Source organism: Parasteatoda tepidariorum, chromosome 6 (genome assembly GCF_043381705.1).
Source record: "Parasteatoda tepidariorum isolate YZ-2023 chromosome 6, CAS_Ptep_4.0, whole genome shotgun sequence".
NCBI lineage: Eukaryota > Metazoa > Arthropoda > Arachnida > Araneae > Theridiidae > Parasteatoda > Parasteatoda tepidariorum.
The window spans coordinates 78,874,291-78,895,528 of record NC_092209.1 but is presented as its reverse complement, the minus strand read 5'-3'; the positions used below and the strand labels follow the sequence as shown (position 1 = coordinate 78,895,528).

Here is a 21,238-nt window from a genome sequence, read left to right as displayed (position 1 = left end):
GTGTAACGCTATATGCTTTGAGCAGAATTAATTTTTAGTAAAGGAAGTGGATAGAAGAATAACATAAATTGCTAAATTATTAAGGAACTCTAAAAACACTTCTTATAATAATTAAAAATCGTGACGTAATTTTAAAAGTAAAAGAACAAAAAGTTCTAATCTCATGACGTAGTTCTCTTGAAGCAAAATGTCATAATCTGAAAAAAAAAAAAGCACTGAATGGCAGGCTAAAGTTTATGCGCAATATTAAGCAATTTAAAAGTATTTTTGACCATTAATTTTAATGTACTATATTAAATAATACTTTCACTTTATTGGCGTAAAAAAACTGCGAATTTCAATCGAAACTCTTCGCCAAGGAAAATAAAAAAGGCCATTGTTTAAGCGGCTTACACTTGAACCAAAGCTAAAATTTTATACTGTGTATGCCATCTTGGCGTAAAGAATTATATGGGCATTAAAACGGACAAATAATTTAAGTATCTTAAAAGTTATTAAACCATTTTAAAAATTGCCAATTTGGCGCCATTTTCCCTCCTGGATGAAAATTATCAAGAATCACTGACTATTTCTTCTTCTTTTTTCATTTTATAAGACCAGATAATAGAGCATTGGAGTAAGTTTTTAAATATTAAAAAAGTAGACCACAAACGATTTTTATTTTCACAAAACTGTAACTGTGGCTTTTCTCCATGTTGGCTCTGTGCGCCATTTTCAGAAAAGCATAGAGGGCGCTGGCTATTGATAGACTAAACTTGACCTAACAGTTACGAGTAAATGCTGCATTCTCACAGCAGTTATAAAAATGATATAATATTTGGAAAAAAACATGGCATGTTTTTTACCAGAATAATTCAAGTATTATAAGTAAATATATAGACTAATTACAATCTTATGTTATAGCGACCATTTTTTTTTTTCTTGGCAGGTTGTCCGTCGTTTTGATTTATCGAACATCGACTGTAATTCTACAAATATAAGGAGAACTTATTTCTATTAATTTTTTTAAACATAGAAAAGTAAGAAGTAAATTTTTATATATTAAAAAAAAATCTCGTTTATTTCATCACGTTGTTTCACTTACCTTCCTTATTTAAATAAATAAAGAAAAATATAAGGGGAACTAAAAATATAAGGAGAAATTATTTCTATTATTTTCTTACATAGAAAAATAAGAAGTAAATTTTTATTAGAAAAAATCTCGTTTATTTCATCACGTTGTTTCACTTACCTTCCTTATTTAAATAAATAAGGAAAAATATAAGGAGAAATTATTTCTATTATTTTCTTACATAGAAAAATAGGAAGTAAATTTTTATAAAAAAAAATCTCGTTTATTTCATCACGTTGTTACACTTACCTTCCTTATTTAAATAAATCTTAAATCCTGACAGAAAAGCTTTCAGGGAGTTCCAGCAATTTTCATAGCTCTAAAGATAGGGGAATATTTCATCCTATTCAAGTCTTGTCATTTACTTAACCACAACCCCCAATTATCACAAGAAAGAGGCATTGTTCATTCAGGGCTTCACACCTGAAGTTAAGCCTTGTTTGCCCACCCCTTAGAAATAGTGGATTGATTGATTTCAAATCTCTGACATAAATGCAACAAGACTAAGCTGATAACCTTTTTTTTAGAAATCGGATTTTTGTATTGTTATTTTGAATAATCGAAGGAAGTAAAGAGAAGATATTTGAAAAGAGGGTTTTTGATTCAATTTAAAAGAGATTTGATCTATCATATTTTATTGCCAGTTACAAAAGTTTTCAAGTGTTTAAAATTCTTGAAATAATAAATTATTAAAATGATTTAAAAGACGGCTTTACAGTATATCTAAATCGTAATAAATAATGTTTTTAGTGTGATATTCAGCTTTTCAGTAGAAAGTGAAATTTAAATTTTGAATTAATAAGGTGCAACATTCATTTTAAGCTGCAGTTATCATGCTTTTCCAGAAGAAAAAAAAAGTCACAATTCATAACATGGGCAGTTAATTTGCCATTTCCAAAAAAAAAAAAAAAAAAAAAAAAAATCTGTGTTATACANAAAAAAAAAAAAAAAAAAAAAAAAAAAAAAATCATAAACTATCTAATTCACAATTAATTTTAATAGCTCCTATTTGATTAAAATATCAATATTTGTTAAATTTCTTGTTGTAAAATATGCAATGATAAGTACTAAATTTCCATGCATAGTGAAATAATTATTCGAAAAATATTTCAATTACCTCGCCTATCCACTCTTTTATTTTGATCAAATCTTAAAAAATAATAAATAACCTGTAAAAAACTTTAAAATTGATGTCCAAAAATGGAAACAAAATTTAATAGTTCCTTAAAAGTAAATTTTGCATCAGGATAGAAGGTAGATACATTTTTTCTGAAATGAATCCCCATTCCCGCTTTCCCTCCTTCCCTTCATCCATCCACTCACCATGTTCTTCTTTGTTGTCAGACAATGTGAAAGAGGGGGGAGTAGAATTCTCTTACTGCGCAGGCGCGTTTGACGTCACTTCCTGTCTTTTTCTCCAAAACACGAGGGAGAATGTTACTTCATGAAAAGATTTCTTCTCGTGAGCCGGCATTAGTAGAATTAAGCGTTTATGAAGGAGTTGATGTTTTCTAAATTTTTAAGATCGGGAAAAGCGCATTTTCTGAATAATTCTGTGAATTTTTCTCACATTCAAAATGTCTTTGCAGACTTTGTGTAGGAAAATTGGGAGTTTGTGTACTGTAGAAACGATATTGATTTTAATGGCTACTTCTTTTTGTACAGGGCAATATTTGCTTATAGGATTTTTTGTGTTTTTGTTGCTCCTTCGGGCAATCACTGCCGATTTCGGATTATATTCTTTGATCATATGTGTAACCACATTGTTAGTTTCCATTGTTTTGAATGTATTTTCTTCAAATCGTCCCAATGAAGTTTCTAAGCCTGAAGAGAAGGAAGAAAAACGACCTAAACTAAAGAAAGGTAATTATTTCATTATTTTGTAAAATTATTTATCAATCGGTATTTATTATTTGAAATTATTCATGTGTTATTAGCATTTCCATATTAAAAGACAAGCAATTAGGTTTATTTATCAGATTTATGCGTTGTTCTTTTTGCATCCACGTTATCGTCTGCAAAATTCACGTGGAACTTTTAACAATGAAATAAATTATAAGTGTGTAGATTTTCATCAAAAGTTTTAGTGCAATTCAGTTATTTTCTCTTAATTTCATTGCAATCAAATTAGCTGATTGTTAAAAATGGTATGTTAAAATTTTTTTTACGAACTATGAACGTTCACTCATCTTTAAATTATTTTACGTTCAGAAGTTAAGAAGCTGCATAAAAATATAAGTTCTTAACCTAGAGTTTTCATTGATTTATTAGAAGTAAAATTGCTTAATAACTACTTAATTAGTAAATAATTTAATTTAAAATAATTAACAATATTGGAAAAAAAGGGTAATCCTGCTTAATTAGTATTTGCAGTAAATAGTTATTAATTTAATTTTTGTGATCGGCGATAATTAATTTATTTTATTTATTTGCGAAGTCCCATGATTACTAATTACTATGTTACTGCATTTATGGAAACAATTCTTGATTATTTTTATCGTATTTTATTCTACTAATTAAATTTTTTGTTAACTACTAATGATATATTATCATGTTTATCCGGAAATAATTTTTCCGCTGCACTTTTAGTTAACTAAAATAGAATTAATGCCGATCTACACATTTTGAGGTTATGGCTAAAAGTCTATTTTTAGGCAGGCTTTTTACCTAAAATACATTTAAAGAAAATTTAAATTTTTAAAATATTTTTTTTCTGTAAAAATCCTATTGCACGTTTTAAATTTTTCTTTTTCTTTCTTTTTTTGGTGAAATCGCCAAGCTCTTAAGTTTTTCTACAGATTTTATATTTATGGCGGTCCAATTTTAGAAGTCATCACGACCGTCTATGTTTTTTTTTCTATTTTTTTTAAATGCAGTTTAATTAAATTATTAACATAATTGTTCATTGTAATTCGAGAGCTTCTTAAAAGTTGGAGGCCCTGCTCTGATTGCCTCCCGTGAACATTTGTCCCTGATTTAAGTCCTATTGCAAATTTCTTCTTTAAGAAGCTTTGCTATTTAATTTAGTAAAAGCGTCAAGTTTCCCTATTTTTAGATTTTATTTCCATGACCTTCGTGATAGATATCAGTTACTTATAAGCTCAATTTATACTTATAAATTATTATTTTTCATGTTGCTAAATACGGAAGTATGAATTGAGCTCTAATTCCAGAAATAAATTTTAATAAGGGATTATTTCGGAGAAAAATTCAATCTCATCACCAACGTGGACACAAAACATCTTCGTTACTTTAAATAGAACTCCGAGAGCTTTATCGATTTTACTTTCCTATCTCCTCTAGTCTTCCTGTTTTCCCACCAATTCCTCTGTAGGAGTAAAAAGGCGAAGGCTTCTAGAATTAGATCTTGAAAATCTTAAAGCAAGGATTAAACACTAAGCTTCCTCGATAAAGGCCTTTCTTTTTTATCTTTGTAAATTGATGTCAACAGCTGCTGTTGATTCAGTTATTTTTGTTTATGAAAACATTTATTAACTGGCATTATTTTTAATATGAGCTTTAAAATAACTATTTCATAATTTAAAAAAAAAAAAAATTACACGTGGAGCTTAAAGGCAATATAATGATAAGCCACATTTTCAAATTGTTTAGCAGAGCGTTTTGGGTGAAAAGCTCCATTATTCAGTGATCTAGTGAGTGTTTCTAAAAATCTAAAATGTCTATTGAAAGAGAAATTCTGAGGAAACAGTTTCACTTTTGTGGATTATCACGGTATTTATCTAAGTCCTTTTGTATGTAAAGTCAGGGACGAATTTTCTTTATTTTTTAATAAGAGCTCTAAAATATATTTAACTATTTCATAATTTTTTTCTAAAAAAATTACACGTGGAGCTTAAAGGCAATATAATGATAAGCCGCATTTTCAAATTGTTTAGCAGAGCGTTTTGGGTGAAAAGCTCCATGATTCAGTGATCTAGTGAGTATTTCAAAAAATTTAAAATGTCTATTGAAAGAGAAATTCTGAGGAAACAGTTTCAAATGTAGAAAAAAATATTTAAATTTTAATGATCTCAATCTTCACTATTATATTTTTCGAAGAAACATATTCCATTCTACATTAAATATTCTGTTTAAGCCAAGTTTTTACCTAATAAAAATTTTAATGTCTTAATAAAAATGTTGCTGCTAGTTTAATTACAGATTATAGTTTTTACTAGATTTAGTCGTCAACTGGTTGTCTAGATCCCTTGTCCCCCTAGCCATTGCTTCGTGGAAACAATACTAAGAAACAGTTCGATACAAAAATATAGCTGTTCTCCACGCGCCCTTGAACTCTTTGAGGATGTTGTGTACATTTTTGCATGATCACGTAAAGCGGTAGTCATTTGCTATTGATCATTAAAATCTTGCGATGAACGCATGTTAGATATGAATACAGTAAAAAGGATCTGAATTAATATAAAAGGAATTTTATTGCTGATAAACTTCTAAAATCGCCTATCTGGGTCTAAAGGATACGTTTTATCTAGATTTCCAAAATCTGCGAAATTCATGCGTCATTTTGTTACTCCTATATAAAGTCATATTTAATTTTTTGAATTTATTTTGAGGGATAACTTTTTAAGTTTTTAACCTTCTGCAGAGGGAAAAGCCTTTTCGTTTGTTCAGCGTGAAGAACTCTAGAAAGTAACACGTGTTTTTTCAGAACAAAGACGTGGCGGGAAAATGGTGCCGGCTGTTCTTCGACCGGAAACCGGTTGCCGCGAAATCGTTTGGGGAGAAGAGGTCAGAGCAATTCACAGAAGAATGGATTTAATTTTTATATCTTCTTTACTCCGCTTTTAGACTTATATCCACATATATCGGTATTACATCATTTTTAAGAGGCCTGGCAAGATGTGACCTCCAAACATGTCCTCTCAATTTCTGTGTGCTTACTGTTTTTCTTCTAAATACTTTAGTAGATTATTTTGTGATAGCGTTTTCTCTTGGTCGGCTATTTGAAAGGATAATTCAAGTGCTATATGAATTACTCAATCTATTGTTTAATTCTTAATTACAATCGCGAGTGCTTAGACATTCGTAGATATTTCGCGTAAAAATATCCTATCGATATTAAGATATCCCTGAGGAAGGGAATATTTATTGATTTATGAAATTTCTATAACAGATTCAGCATTGTTAAATAAAAATAAAAAGCTCTGATAATTTTTTTTTCCACAGCGATAAGTGTTCCTTTTTAATGAAATAATCACCAGTATGCTACGCTATGGAAACTTAACTGGTTGAAAGTTACAAAATAAATATTGAATTGTTGGCGAAGTTAGAACACGTTCATAAATGTTCCGGCTCCTTAATTTTGTCACTAGATTTTAGTAGACGTTGCTATGTACTTATGACAAAAGGCAGTTCTGCAACAATCCATTGTGGACCGGTTAAGTCATGGACCACAATTTCGTAACCAACGGCAAGATTGTGGCATTGTGGTTAGCAAGCCTATGTTACAACCCAGACAAGCTATAAAAAAATACTTGTAATATTTAATATACAATACCTTTCAGGGGTCTGTCCAGACTTTTATGTAAAAGGTCCGTTTTTGTAAAATTGTGAAAAAATTACTCGTAATTTGTGAATATACAATAGACGTTAAGTCACATTCTTTCAACCAGGGTCCGCTTTTGTGAATTTGTGAAAATAGGGTCCGTTATTGCAAAAAAACTTTTTCAAGGAGTTTTTAAATTGTAAAGACATACAAAATTATGCTCAACACTGTAAAATTTTAATTAAAAAAAATAAATTTTAAAAAATAAGCAGCAATTGCAGCTACTAAATTGGCGATGCAACATACAAATATTTGGTATTTAGCCTATACTGCTGAACGCAGAATATTCATTTCGGTCGAATAAAGGAAGAAGCGTCTGTCGAAGACAAAATTTAGTTCGTTTACATCTGTCTTTCTCTCCCCTTCATGGGAAGGGTTTATTCGATTAACAGAACAATAATGAAGATAAACAAATTTGTGAAGGGTCCGATAAAAAGATAAATTATTTTGTGAAGGGTCCGTTTTTAAGTTAAAATATTTTGTGAAGGGTCCGTTTATATGAAAATATATTTTGTGAACGGTCCGTTAACGGATCCAAATTTCTTCTAAACATATTATACTATAATATATTATACCAGTCGATATAAAGCTGAGTGGATTTCAAGCTACTAATAATGAATCCAAGTCTTGAGATGTTTTTATGTTGTTTTGTTAAATAATTTTGCTTGTAGGTGAGCGATAAATGCATTCGTTTTTATTTAGTGTATTTATATCCATCTGTGATACTATATTAATTTTAAGATAGAAAGTGATGTATTCTGTTTACTTATTTCTTGGAATTGCCCCTATTGGTATTTATTACGTGTTGTGTTTTCCTTTCGGTGCTCTTAGAAGCCTTAAGCATATCTTTCCACTGTCCTTAGCAAATGATCTGGCTTCGTATGAATCATTTATTCATAGCGCATCCGAGTCTATGCGCTGGAATGTAAGTCTAGGCCTCCCTCATACACTTTTCCCATCTGGTGTCATGGAGGGAGGCAAATTTCTTCCTAAGTGGAAACAGAATTAGGTTTCTCCTAGCCCAAGTGGAAGAAACTCTTCTTTTTTAATAAATATTAATTATAGAATATTAATTTAATTAATTATTAAAAAATTATTATTATTAAAAATATTTATTATTTTTATTTCTTACAATTAATATCGAAATATTAATTTTAAGATATAAGAAGTATTAATTTTAAGAAATATGAAGTATTAATTTTAAGAAATATGAAGTATTAATTTTAAGAAATATGAAGTATTATTTTTAAGAAATATGAGGTATTAATTTTAAGATATAAGAAGTATTAATTTTAAGATATATGAAGTATTAATTTTAAGATATATGAAGTATTAATTTTAAGAAATATGAAATATTAACTTTAAGAAATATGAAATATTAACTTTAAGAAATATGAAACAGAAACTTTAAGAAATATGAAACAGAATATTCAGTAACACATAATTCATCTAGATATAAATGTATGATTTATTAAAAAAATAATAATGCTAACATAAATATAAATTCGTAATAATTATTATAAGTTTTGAGTCTCAAACTCAGTACCAAGTTAAAATAAATAATAAAGAATTAATTATTTTAAAGGAAAAAATTAATTATATATTTTTTTTACTTTTATGTATTATATTAAATTTTGTATTAAATTTGAACTATTCATTTATTAATCAACAATCCAATTGTATTGGTTTATCCAATTTCTTTAGGTTTTTTCCCCACTTTCTTCCCGTGTTTTGGAAGAAATATGTTTCTTCCGGGACAAATTGCTCAACAGGGGCCCCTTGTAGGCAGAGCAGATGTTATTTTTTCATGGCCATTTTGAGAATCTGGCGAGCCAACTACGTATCCTATCTAGGGTTTATTTATTATTATAATTTAGGTTTATTTTTATATATGATTTTCATTTGAATCTTATTAGGCCCGAGATTTTAAAGGATATGCCTTAAACTTTGTTTTTGAAATGCTCCTAGTTTTTTTAAAATTTTTTTACGTGGCTGCACTGTTCTGACTATACCTTTGTAAAATCAGATTTTTTATTTTTTTATTTCAGTATCTGTCCTCTAAAACCATGTTTTTCTTTAATCCATTCTTTGTTTTATATTTACTACCACCACCATTTATCTCAAACTGAACCCAGACTGTTAGAATAATTTTTGTCTCTGTTTTTTTTCTTCCCAAATTGAAATTTGCCAGGTATTTACTATGAAAACACCCAAAAGCTTTTAAGTGTTTTTTTGCTTTATTAACAATTCTTATCGATCTGCCGATGTATTTTTTTACGGCAAAGGCGATTTACTACAATTGATGTTATTATCAGAGCTTATCAGCTTCTTTTATTGCTTTTGCGATAGACATAAACAATTACATCTACATTTTTTTTTTAGTGTACGTGAATGAGATGACGATTCTTTTAATTTAAGGAATTAGGAAGAAAATTCTATTCTTTATTCTTTTTAGAATATTTTAATGGCGTAATTAGCTACCTCGTGTGTATTTTATATCACGTGCTATTATGTACTATTAAAAAATCGTTTGTTTGGAAAAGAGTCATTTCATCAATTTTTGCCTGTTGTATCTGCTAGCTTCTAATATTATTAATAGGTTTTGGTGCATATAAGTTTTATATTTTGTTTAGGTTTAACTTGTCAGTGAGCAGACATTGTCAAAATATAGTCCATTTTCGCATTTTTCGTATTTTGTGCACAAAATCTGTAGGCAATAGAATTTCAACTATCGAGTAACGTAGTTTTCCAACAATATTTAAAATTAATCATTAAGGTCGAATCTGTGTGGAGCAGAAAATAAGTGTTAAGCAGACAATTTTTTTCTGCATGAGATTTGTTTTAAGAAAAAATATTGATGTTTTTAATATTTGTTAATAATCGTAATATTATCATTATTTGTTTTTACACGGTTACGAATCTGTGACAAAATTAATAATCAAATATTATCAATATTTATTTTTATGCTAAGGCAAAAAGAATTGAATACAAAGTACGTTAATTTTTGTTTTGGATAATAGAATACATTAAATTTCTTACAGCGTCAATTTTTTAAAAAAAATGTATACAATTCCAAATATAATAATTTTTACATTTAGAGTAATCATTAATTAAATTGAACGATATTAATTTATTTCGCTTATGTTCCGGCTCCGATTATGGGGTTGTTTTTATTCGCTGCATTTTAATTTTAAAAGGTTTCTTTCCTCGTCTTCTTGGATTTTATGCCAAATTTTTAATTTTCGATTATTTTTTTTTTTTCCATTCTTAAACTTGTGTTGATAAATTAACCTTTGAAAGCGCTAACTATAATCTATAATACCTTTCAAAGAGAGGAAAGATAAAAGTGTCGCTTTTTTAGGTATGAGAAAAAGTGCTCTTTTGAAACTTCGACTCATTTTTCCTCAAAAATGTTCAGCACTTTTAGAAAATAATTTATTATGGTACGTTTGCCTTTTTTTTTATTTTTAGATTTAACTTCGATTATTGTTTCTAAATCTTTTAAAGATTACGCGGAAGCAAAGATATTTATCAATATTCCTAAGACACATTATATGTTCAAAACCTAATAATCTAGAAAAGAAAACTGCTGACTGCAGAATTTATTGGCCGTATAATTTTTATGAAAGTCAATTAATGTTCTAAAATAAGGCCTGCTTTATTTTTTTTATGATTGGGCGGTGATCTTGCATTTTTCATCTTTTTAAAAATTCTGCAGAGTAAATATCTAGCTCATTATATTTGTGGAAATTTAAATATTTACTAAAAGCATCTTTAAAATTTCCCTCTTTATTTATAAACTATGCTGTAAATAGAACTGAAAATTTAAATTTTGAGTTAGTAGTCGTGATAACCTAATAGCTCCTTTTTCCTCAAGCCTAATCACTCGTGACCGATATCGATAGGTTCTTTTCCTTTAATAACCACTTTTTGTAAACTTTTTTGGTTAAATTAAATTATATTTTTTAAAAAGGATTTACATTAGAAATAATCTACGGCTGTAAAATGTTAATTCAACAATAAAAATAATATAAATACGTGACAAAATTTAGTTAAACATAACTTTCTTAAAATAACTTGATTTAAAAATATTTGGAGCTGCAAAATACATTTAATATATAACTTTGAAATATGTGAATTGTTAAAGAACTCCCCTTCCATATGAATCTGGATAGTGATTTTTTCAAGCAAACGTTATATAAAATGGTTTCTCTATAAAAAAAAATATGTGAAGGCTTTTGTTTTTGTTGTAATTTTACTGTTTAGGCGCAAACTCCATTTCTTTATTCTGGAGATTATAAAACTAATATTAAAGAGTGAGAAAAAGAATAAAATTTCCTTTTCAAATATCAATAATGTAATAATGTCAAATCTCTTATTGAGGCGAGTTCATTTATCCCTTTTAGTAATTGCGAATTAATACTTTGACTGAATTAAATTACTTTTTCACTAATGCCCTTTCTGTGGATTCTTAAATTAAAAATTTAATGTCTTTTATTTATACAATTATAATTGCCTTCTATTTTTACAATTCTTTTTTTTTTTATTTTGTTTTAACTATTTCTCACGTTCTATTCACCTGCTTTATTTATTTATTTTTCAAATGAATTAAGTCTTCTCCTTTCGACTTCTTTTTTTTTCTCATCTGGTGTTCTATTTTCCTGCCTTGTTTCGATTAGATTTCTGATTTAGGTCAGGAGGGAATAGTTAAAATTAAATTGCATTATTTACCGTTAGGCTTCAGAAATAAAACCACTTCTTTATTTACATATATATTTATTTCTAAGTTTCAAAATGCTTCGACATTAAATTCATTGTTAATGTTGCAATTCTTACAAATTGTTGGAAATGCAGACTTGTTTTAATTTTTTTTTGTTAAATAGTTAATACTATAAGTAGTTTTTTAAAAAAAATTTTAAAATTTTTTTCCACCTATATATTCTAAGTTAGTATTGTCATTTTCGTTTGTTTTTCTTTTATCGTTTGTTTTTCTGTTATCATTTTAGGCGTCACAAATTAAGTTATTGTTTTTTGTCTCTTTTAATGATTCCTTGTTTAAATGAATCGTGAACTAACAAGCATTTAGTGCATTAAGTGGGTTAAGCGTTTTGTTGTATTAATTAGGATTGTTGCTATCGATTAACAAGATAATATTCGTTTTCTAAAAATTTACTTTACCTCAGTGCTTCTTTTTTTTTACAATTCAAAAGTCGTCTGCTTCTATTTTTCTTTCGTAGAATTATTTGATGCATGCGTTGGGTTAACTGACCTTTAAAATAAATGGAGTGTGCATTTCAATGTCTGGTTCTGAAGAAAAAGGATGTTTAGTTTTTATTCGATTGTCTTTGCAGATGAAAGTTGGCATTTTTACTTTTTGATGAATCACGGTTCGACACCCTTCGCATTTCTTATGTAAGGTTTGGAAAAAAAAAATCCAACGCATAATGTCGTCTTCTAAGTGTGTTAAATAATCACGCTTTTTTACTGTTTTCCTTCAGTTTGTTCCAATAGAGATTTTTTTATATTAATGTAGTTAATTTGCTCGATTTGTTATTTGTCAGCAATAAACACATTTTCTTTGATGATGAACAATGAAATTGCTTTTTCAGGTCATAGTTAATTATCATAGTTAATTATCTTTTAGTTAAATCGAGCTTCTACAGCATATAATGTGAAGTTACCATTTACTTAATAATACTTTCATAGGATTCATTCAAAACATTTTTCTTAGGCAAGTTGGGTGGAATCGAGCTCTCTAAGTCTGGAGTCGAACATATAATAGTATATAATTTGAAATTAGCATTTGCTTAATAATATTGTTAATACTTTCATAGGATTCGTTAAGAATTTTGTTAGAGAAGGCGAGTGGAAAAGAGCTCTCAATTAAGTAATTTACCGAACAATTTATTTACCAACTCCTGTTCTAATTAAAACATATCTTTTTTTAAAAAAAAAAAAAAATCAAATATCATTTCAACCACCGACTTGCAAAGTAAATAGGTTCCTATTGCCTTTGCATTTTCTTAAGCAAATTTGCTCCAGTTTGCATATTTATTTAGGGTTAGTGTTTGACGCGACAAATAGCACGTAACTAGTGATTAATGACTGCGTTTCAAGGCTTATAGCTTCCTTCTAAACAGCACAACTCATCCTTCTGTTTCAAATGTTCCGGTATTTTTTTACGCAATTCGCATCGTAATATTTCACGGGTTTGCTTGGCAACGTGGACAACTTTTTTTCTTTCCCTTTTGTTTATTTATATTTCCTAGTTTCACTCGAACTGTCATAAAAGTAATGAAGTGTAGAGTACATGCATGATAAATAATTATCTCTGTTCTCGATGTTTTTTAAGTTTTTATTCCATTTCTCGATTTTTGGCTTATGTTGCTGGTTGTGGTGAAATATGCCATTTCTGCTTCGTAATACGGTTTATTCAAATTATATCCAACTTAGCATATTCTAGATTGTATTCTCTACTTCTCTGTGGGAAATGTATTTTTTTATTACTTAGGAAACTGTTGTATATGATCACGCTTAGTTGTTTCTGAGGGTTCATGATTTATAAAAAGAAAATATTTTTTTATTTATTTGAGTTATCTGTCTGTATGGGCGTAATATTTCTCCTAACTAAACGTTTTCTAAATTAATATTTCAATGTTTGTTACTAAATGCATATTATGTCTATGTGAATATACATTAACAGGATGGAGCCGTGAGGGCTCAGGGGATAGAGATGAGGTGAACTGGGTTCGAATCCCAGACGATACGATTCTGTTTGCACCGACCACACTGCTGACGTGAAATATTCTCAGTGGTAGACGGATCATGGGTTAGAGTCCCCTTGCCGTCACATTAGCCTTGGGAGGTTCTCGTGGTCTTCCTCTCCGTGTAACGCAAATGCAGTAGCTCTATCAAAAAGTTCTCCACGAAGGCTGATTTCACCCAATATTCGGGCTAGGAGTTCCCTTGTCTTCTGGATTGGGTTCAGAATTACAAGGCTATAGAGTTGGACATTAATTGTCGTAAACCCATAAAATTGGGTCGGCTGTTCAACGACGGTTATATAATATAAACTAAAATAGCAGGATGTACCGAGCTGCAGTGACTCAGAGAATAGCGAGTTCGCCTTCCGATGAGGTGACACAGGTTCGAATCCCAGCATTGGCTACTTAATACAAATTCTGCTCCCGGCTCGCATTGACCACAGTGCTGACATTAAATATCCTCTGTGGTAGACGAATCATGAGTTAGATTCTCCTTGCCGCCCGGCTAATTGTGGGAAAATTTCGCGGTTTTCCTCTTCCTGGAACGCAAATTGTGGGTTTAGGCAAACGCGGAAAAACCTCCACGAAGGCTAGTTTGTCTCAATGCTTGGTCCAGGAGTTCCATTGTCTTTTGAGTTAGATTCAAATTACAGGGCTTCAGAGGAAATTAAAGTCGTAAACTCAGAATTTGATCGGCTTTTCAACGCCGTTTATAAAATAAATTTTTCGTAATCATCGTCCAAAATATTTTCAGAATTCGTGTCATGATAAAATTTTAAAGAAAATATTATAAACTGAAATCAGTGTCACGATAGCCCATGAAGGGTCAAGATATAGAGTGCTCTAACTCTTGTAAGTGAATAAAAATGTGATTTTTAAGTTACTGATTTTAATCTTCTAGTTTCATCGTTGACATATTGATTTGCCATACATCATTCTATTACATTATATTACAAACCTATCGGTTACAAGCGTTGCACGTTTTCTAATCTAAACATCAACAGATCAGTTATCGAAGCATTGCGAATTGTTATGTTGAAGTTCCAGTTAACTATTACGGTTAAATTGGGAAGGTTGTGATGATCTGTTATCGATAGTAAACAAAGCGTGCTCTGTTCCAATTCCATTGACATTAGTCACGTTTTTTTTTTTAAAAGTATTTAGTAATATATAAGTTTTCTTGACACTGAATATCTTTTTTTTTTCGTGTTAAGTGGTAAAATTGTATGTAATGATGTCCAATGTATTGGACGCTAAGTCTCAAGAGAATATGCATATCCTTATTAGGGGTCTGTTTAGAAGAAATTTAAGTTAAGTCTCTAAAATTAAAGTAACCCCACTAAAAATATCTTAATTTCTTCAGAAAATAAAGATCTTAGATAAAATTAGATAGATTAAAGATAGGAAAAGGTCATTTTTCTAAGTCTTCAGAAAACTTCAGATATTTGGAAGATTTTACTTTTTTTTGAAGAAAAAAATCTGCAGATTTTTCGTTGACATTTCATAGTCATTTTTGAGACTTGCTTTTCTTTTAAATTTCTGCAGACATTTCACAGAAATTATTAATTGACAAAACAAAGTAAAATTTTTCATTAAAATATTCTTCAGTTTAAACGGGTTTTGAAACACTTTTAAAAAAAAGTGTGTTTTTAACGAGCATATTATGTAATTTATCTCTTATTTGATTTTCCTGAATACAAATGCAACAAAATAATATGCATGCTGATTTAAACGAAAATGTGTGATAGTAATTTAAATCTTTACGAGATTTAAAAGTGAAAGGAATAGAATATATAAATATGTAAAATATCTAATTCTTAATTCAGTATACACAATATTCGTCTATTTTCTGGTATTATAGTTTCTATTGTTTTTACAACTTGGTTTTAGTTTTTAGAATTATTCAACAGTTAACTGTTATTGACACTTTTAAAAAAAAAAATTTTTTTTGCACCACGATTGGGTGGGTATGCTAATCAAGTTATTTCTGCTGTTTTATTTGCATATTTTTCCTTACGGGGAGTTCAGGGATGAATACAATTTCGATTTTAACAACACGAAGTTGAGTTCCTTGTTGCGACTTCCCTTGAATTGAGTTTTGTAGTTTATTTTTGGTCTTGTTTGATTTTTTTTTTTAAAATTAAAATTAAGAAGTTGTACATTGATTAATTAAAAGATAGGCGTTACTATCTGTTACTATCACATTTCTCATTGGAAATACGAAAAAAAAGTAGTCGTTGCTTGCTTTCTGTTGAAAGGATAGTAGTTTAGAATGATTTCCTTGTGTGTGTTGTTTCTTTTTAATCACACTGTTATTGACAGACATTTGCTTTTCAAAATCTGTTTTAATTATGCTAATTATTATTATAAATTACAAAGTTTCAGAAATGTCAAAGCCTGTCCTGTTACCTGGGAGGAAAAAAAAAACGGAAATAAAGTAGCATATTTTGCTTATTTAAAACTAGTTTGCTATCGATATCTTATTTTTTTTACAAAATATATTGAATGGCTCAGATCTGATGGTCTTACTAAGAGTATTCGATGGCATACAAGGATAACATAGTTATGTGATAATACAATAGTAGTGCTGTTGATTTTCGATGACAAAATGTTGATCGATGCAAGAACATAACAATTTTACCATTTTTGATAGGAGATTAAACCGGTGTTAATATTTCATGAAAATCCTTAGAAAATTGATAGCTTTAAATTGTCTTTAGATTACTTTTTTTTTAAATTTCACTAATAAACTTCGCCCACCTGAAATAAATAAAGCTAAGTTCTTTTCTATTTATATGTCTCAACAGCATATGAAATTTTTTTTTATCTTTTAACTTATGTTCTTACCCGTTCGCGAATAACGTATGTATAACATTGGGAATAGTTCAATATTTTACTCAAAATCTTAACCTATGCAAAAGATTGTTAGCAAGTTTAACTGTGATCTTTGTTTAAATTAAACTGGCTGAATAAGAAGTTGACTGGCTAATAAGTGACAAAAAATAAGCAGTTAGCGTTTATAAAAACGTCTTATATATATACAGTGTCCTCTCACTTATGCACCACCTCTCTTATGCACCTTTTTCATTAATACATAGATTTTTATAGGTTCAGTACCTAAGGTAGGAAAATAATGATAATCATTCTTCGTTTATGCATCGCTCTGAAAATAAATATTTCAATTATGCACCGAAATTTTTGGCTAAAATTTAAATTTTTTTCCCTTTAAATATTTTAATTTTTTTAAAAAAAGGTTTAGATGAGAAATTGAAGCAAATAGGCACAGATAAAAAGAAACATGTTGTTAGATCCTAATGAATAGTTCACTTTTCTTCCTCCTGCGACCTTCTCATTTTTGCTGTTTCTAGAAAGACATTATTTCTGAAATTTTGAATAGGGTGTTTTATCTGTTCCACCAACAGCAATAAAAGCCCATTCATCTTTAAGAAAATAACCATTCTTCTTGCCCAGAAGTTAGTTTTACTCCCATGATGTTTCCTAGAAGAAAAAAGAGACACCTGGAATATGAAAGATGAAAGAGACCGCGATCACTTATTTGCAGTCAGATGGACATCTTGGGTCTTTCTGATATGAGACCAAAAAAAAAAAAAAATCGCAGTTGATCTTGAGAGAAATGTTCGATAGTTTTGAATAGATCTGTTAATTTTATGAATATGAACAAAAAATAAGTTACATTACCAATGAAGCATGTAATTTTAAGTTTGTATTATGATTGCAAATTTATTATTTATGTTTTCATTTTCTGTGTAGAGGCTTTGTGTATAATTTGTTCCTGAAGTCAATCTAACCTTGCACACAGGTTTAAATTAGTAATATTACGGAGTTGTGTGGAGCAACGCGCGTAAATTAAACTCTAGTAATGAAATCACTTGAAATGTAATATTGGGACATAAACCAATTTAACGACTCATCAGTTTCAAAACATAGAAGTGCGCAGCATGTGTAAATAAAGAGCGACCTTTCCATCTGGTCAACGTGTTCCGTTCTCGCTGTGCATCTCTCATTTCATTTTGGAATGTTTTGAAACGTGCACGGTGTAGAAATAATAATTAAACTCGAGAGTTAAATTCGGAGGTGTTCTTTTACAGTCGCTGCTGTGACCGTGTCCGCTTTCGAGGCCACAGTGCGTTGACACAGATGCCGTGTAGCTAGCTGCCTCTTAATCACTTTTCTACGAAGGCAACTTGCTAATCGTTCTCACATTTCCTGTCCTCCGTTTTCTAATAACATTCCATGTTTACTTCGTTCCCAATATTTTGTAAGCAATTGCTGTTTTCTCTTTACTTTCTACGAAGACAATCGGATCTCACGTTTCCTATCCGTTTTCAGGGTGGCCACCCACCTGGAAAACCTGAAATTATCAGGTAAATTTTTTACACTGGAAAAATCAGAGAAATTGTAATAAAAACCTGGAAAAATCAAGGAAATTTTGATAAAACCCTGGAAAAATCAGGAAAATTTTAAGGAAAAACTGGACAGGGTGCGTAGCGTTTTTAAATAGTGCTTAAGGTGCTTATTTCCGATTTTCGTAAGTCCTTTAAGGTGCTTTTTTCATTGGGTGTTTTTTAAAAGGTGCTAAATTTCCCTTTTTCCAAATAGAGATTTTTCCTTTATCATGTTGATTTTCGCCACGAATTATGCAGAAAGACGCTGTTCACATTGTTCTATTCAACGTTTTCACAATTAATTCAACCCCAATCTATTTCGGCGTATCGTCATTCCGTAGCGTATGAAATCGCCATTCGATTTACATGATTCAAAAATTTTGTTGTCAAAAACCATGCCGAAAGTTTTTTTTTAAATTTTTTGACATGACTGTTAAAACCAGATAAAACCGTCAATTGTCAAAAATTTACCAATCCTACCTACTTATGTTTTTTTATGTACTTAAAAGTATTATTTGAAAAAGACATTGTTCTATTCAAAATTTTTACAATTAATACAACCTCAATCGATTTCAGCGTACCATCGGTTCGTAACGTATGAAAACGCCATTCGTTGTACGTGTTTCATGTTTTTTGACAACTGTCAAAAACTATACGAAATTTTTTTTCTTCCGACATTACGGTTATAATTGTCAAAAGTCAAAAACTTGCCTAATTATGTTTTTCTAAAGTGCTTAAAAATATTTTTGAGTGCTTAAAAAGTGCTTACTTTTTGTTGAAAAATTTGGCTATGCACCCTGCTGGAAATTTTTTCTTCGATTTTTTTAAACTCTATTTTGTACTCCCATCCAAAAAAAATCTGATAATAATTTTTTCTTAGCAAAGCCAACCAATCACGCATTTTTTTAGAATCGCTAACAGCAATGTTTGTTGACAAATCGTTACAATTGTTTCATCGATGCTAATTTTCTTGATTTCATTTTATCCTTTTTTAACATATTTTAATTTTAAAAATAAGTTTTTTTAAGAACTAATTATATATTAATATTTAATTTTACTGTTTTGTTGTTAAGTAATTGATTTTTGATTCAAAATTCGAATTGTATAGTAATGAAAATCACAAGATCGAATGTACATAAACGTTGATTGTATTCCAGGGATGACATTTCCAAAACTATTTCTCCTTTTACCCTAAAAAGCTAACAGAGACTAAAGAATGAATAGGAAACAAAATTTTGCCAAATTGTCCAAATAAATTTGTCTAATTATTTTTTCACGATGATATATTCAAAAATAAAATATAAATAAAATACTTTATAATATTGACGCTTTTCTTGTACCCATCCTACACTCTGAAAAAAAAAAAAAAAACACGCTTACTTGGGAATTTTAAGATTTTTACCTTTAAAAATCAGGGAACCTGATTTGAGTGACCACCCTGGTTTCTTAACCTTCCATATTTACTTCGTTCTCAATATTTTGAAAGCTACAAACGCCTTAATACATTATGACAAGATGAGTTATTTTCCATTAGAATTAGTAAACAAAACGTTTCCAATATTACTAAATTGGTTATTGGGTATATTTTGAATAACGCAAAGGCTTGGAAAGTGTATCACTTTTCAGTTCTCAGGACTTATTAGTCTTGAAAAAAAGTCAGTGTTTTCATTTTTGTCTTCTAATTAATATTTATTTTCAATTTGTTTTTTAAATTTATTTTTCAAAAAAAATTTTTATTTCCTTAAAATTTAACATTTTTTTCTGTTAGCAAAAGATTACTACTTTTTCATAATTATTGCTATATTTCTCCTTAATGCTTCGTAATGCTGGGAAAAGTTAAATTAAAATTGTTTTTTTTTTTTTAAATAAAATTTATAAAGCTATGGTTAAAAAAATATCATTAATTAAGACAAAAATATATGTAGAGTTATAAATGGCTGCAAGAAAAAGTTGCTGGTATTTTCATTCATTGATAATTATAAAATGATATACTAAGTTAACTGTTATACAGTAGGAAACCGATTATCCGGAACGTTCGGGACCATCGCTATTCCGGATAACTGATTTTTCCGGTTTTCTGAATCGCTACAAAAAGCCGTTTTTTTATTGTTAAACCCAACTAAAAAAATAAAAAAATTGGGAAATAATCTTAAAAATAAGAAAAAACGATGAAGTAATACACTAATGATTATTTCCAAAATGATGGTAAGGTAAACATCTTTAAAAAAAGAAAGAAAAATAGTAAAATCTTACGAGGAAAAAAAAAATTTTTGTTTTTAAATGGCGAGAAAATTTATCGAATTTTGTTCCGGTTTTTTGGTTTTCCGGTTTTTTGATTTCCGGATAACAGGTTCTGTACTGTATTTGCTTTGTTTGCTGTAAAAGTAGACTAATAAAATCAGAAATATTTTGTTTTAATGGAAAAAATAAAAATAAAAACAAGTGATTAACGCGATATGTAAACCATTCTCATAGAAAGGTACATTTTGCAGTCAGTGAGCTATTCATTTTTGAAAATTCTGGTGAACAACGCAACACCGTGTTTGTTATTTAGTCAGAAAAGTTCAGCGCGAAAAAAAAAATTTTTTTTCTTTTTTTTTTAGAGTTGCACCCTTATTCATAACAAATAAGAATTTTTTTAGGACCAGGATAGCCTGGTTGGTAGGGCACTGGGCCCATGTTCAAGAGGTCGCTGCTTGGATCCCCGCCGGCCGAAGGTTCTCTTATGCACGTTAAATCTGTCGAGTTACAAAGTAATCCGTGTTCTGATAGGAAATCACTACCTCTGGGGGTACTGATTCAGGAGTTTCCTTGTCTTCTGGATTGGTTCAAAATTACAAGGCTACGTAGTTTAACATTAGTAGTGGTAAACCCAAAAATTTTGTCGGCTGTTCAACGACGGATGAAATAAAATAAAAACTTTTAAAAATGGAAATAGAAAATTATTATTATCAATATGCAATGGGCGGTGGAAATTTTCTGATTAACTAACTGGACGGTGATCCAAAATTGGCTGGGAATCCATTTAACCTATTTGGCAGGAATAATTCCTGGATCTTCGAGTAAAATTTTACATTCTTAGAAGCTTTGTCGGAGCGGAGCCATTATATATTTTATATAAAAATCTTTTTTCCTCCTTCTCCTATAATAACTTTGGATAAGCAATTCTGAAGCAAATTAGACAAGAACCTCTTGACGGTTGAATTGAAAATAACTTTTTAAAAAAATATGTTTGTTAAATTTATGTTTTCATTGTATCTGTTTATAATGCAGTACACAGTCTTCGGGGAACAGTTATATGATGTTCGGGGAAATTTCTCTTCGGCGAATTCGTTGCTTGGCAACCGGTTAAAATGATCTGTCATTGAAAAGGGAAAAATTTTACCTCTCTTTT

General features: G+C 29.5%; 1 protein-coding gene across 2 annotated transcripts in view; it reads left to right on the top strand.

The window, feature by feature from the left end:
• Nucleotides 1–2,513: 2,513 nt before the first annotated feature.
• The window catches only part of LOC107456864 (exonuclease GOR), an 85,617-nt gene continuing 66,892 nt past the window's right edge, over nt 2,514–21,238 (top strand). Inside the window, exon 1 of one of the 2 annotated variants that reach the window (XM_043044240.2) lies at nt 2,514–2,974. In XM_043044240.2, the coding sequence (XP_042900174.1) occupies nt 2,689–2,974 (286 nt within the window). In that variant the 5' untranslated portion in view covers nt 2,514–2,688. The remainder of the gene's footprint in view (nt 2,975–21,238) is intronic. The other variant, XM_043044241.2, reaches the window with a different exon arrangement.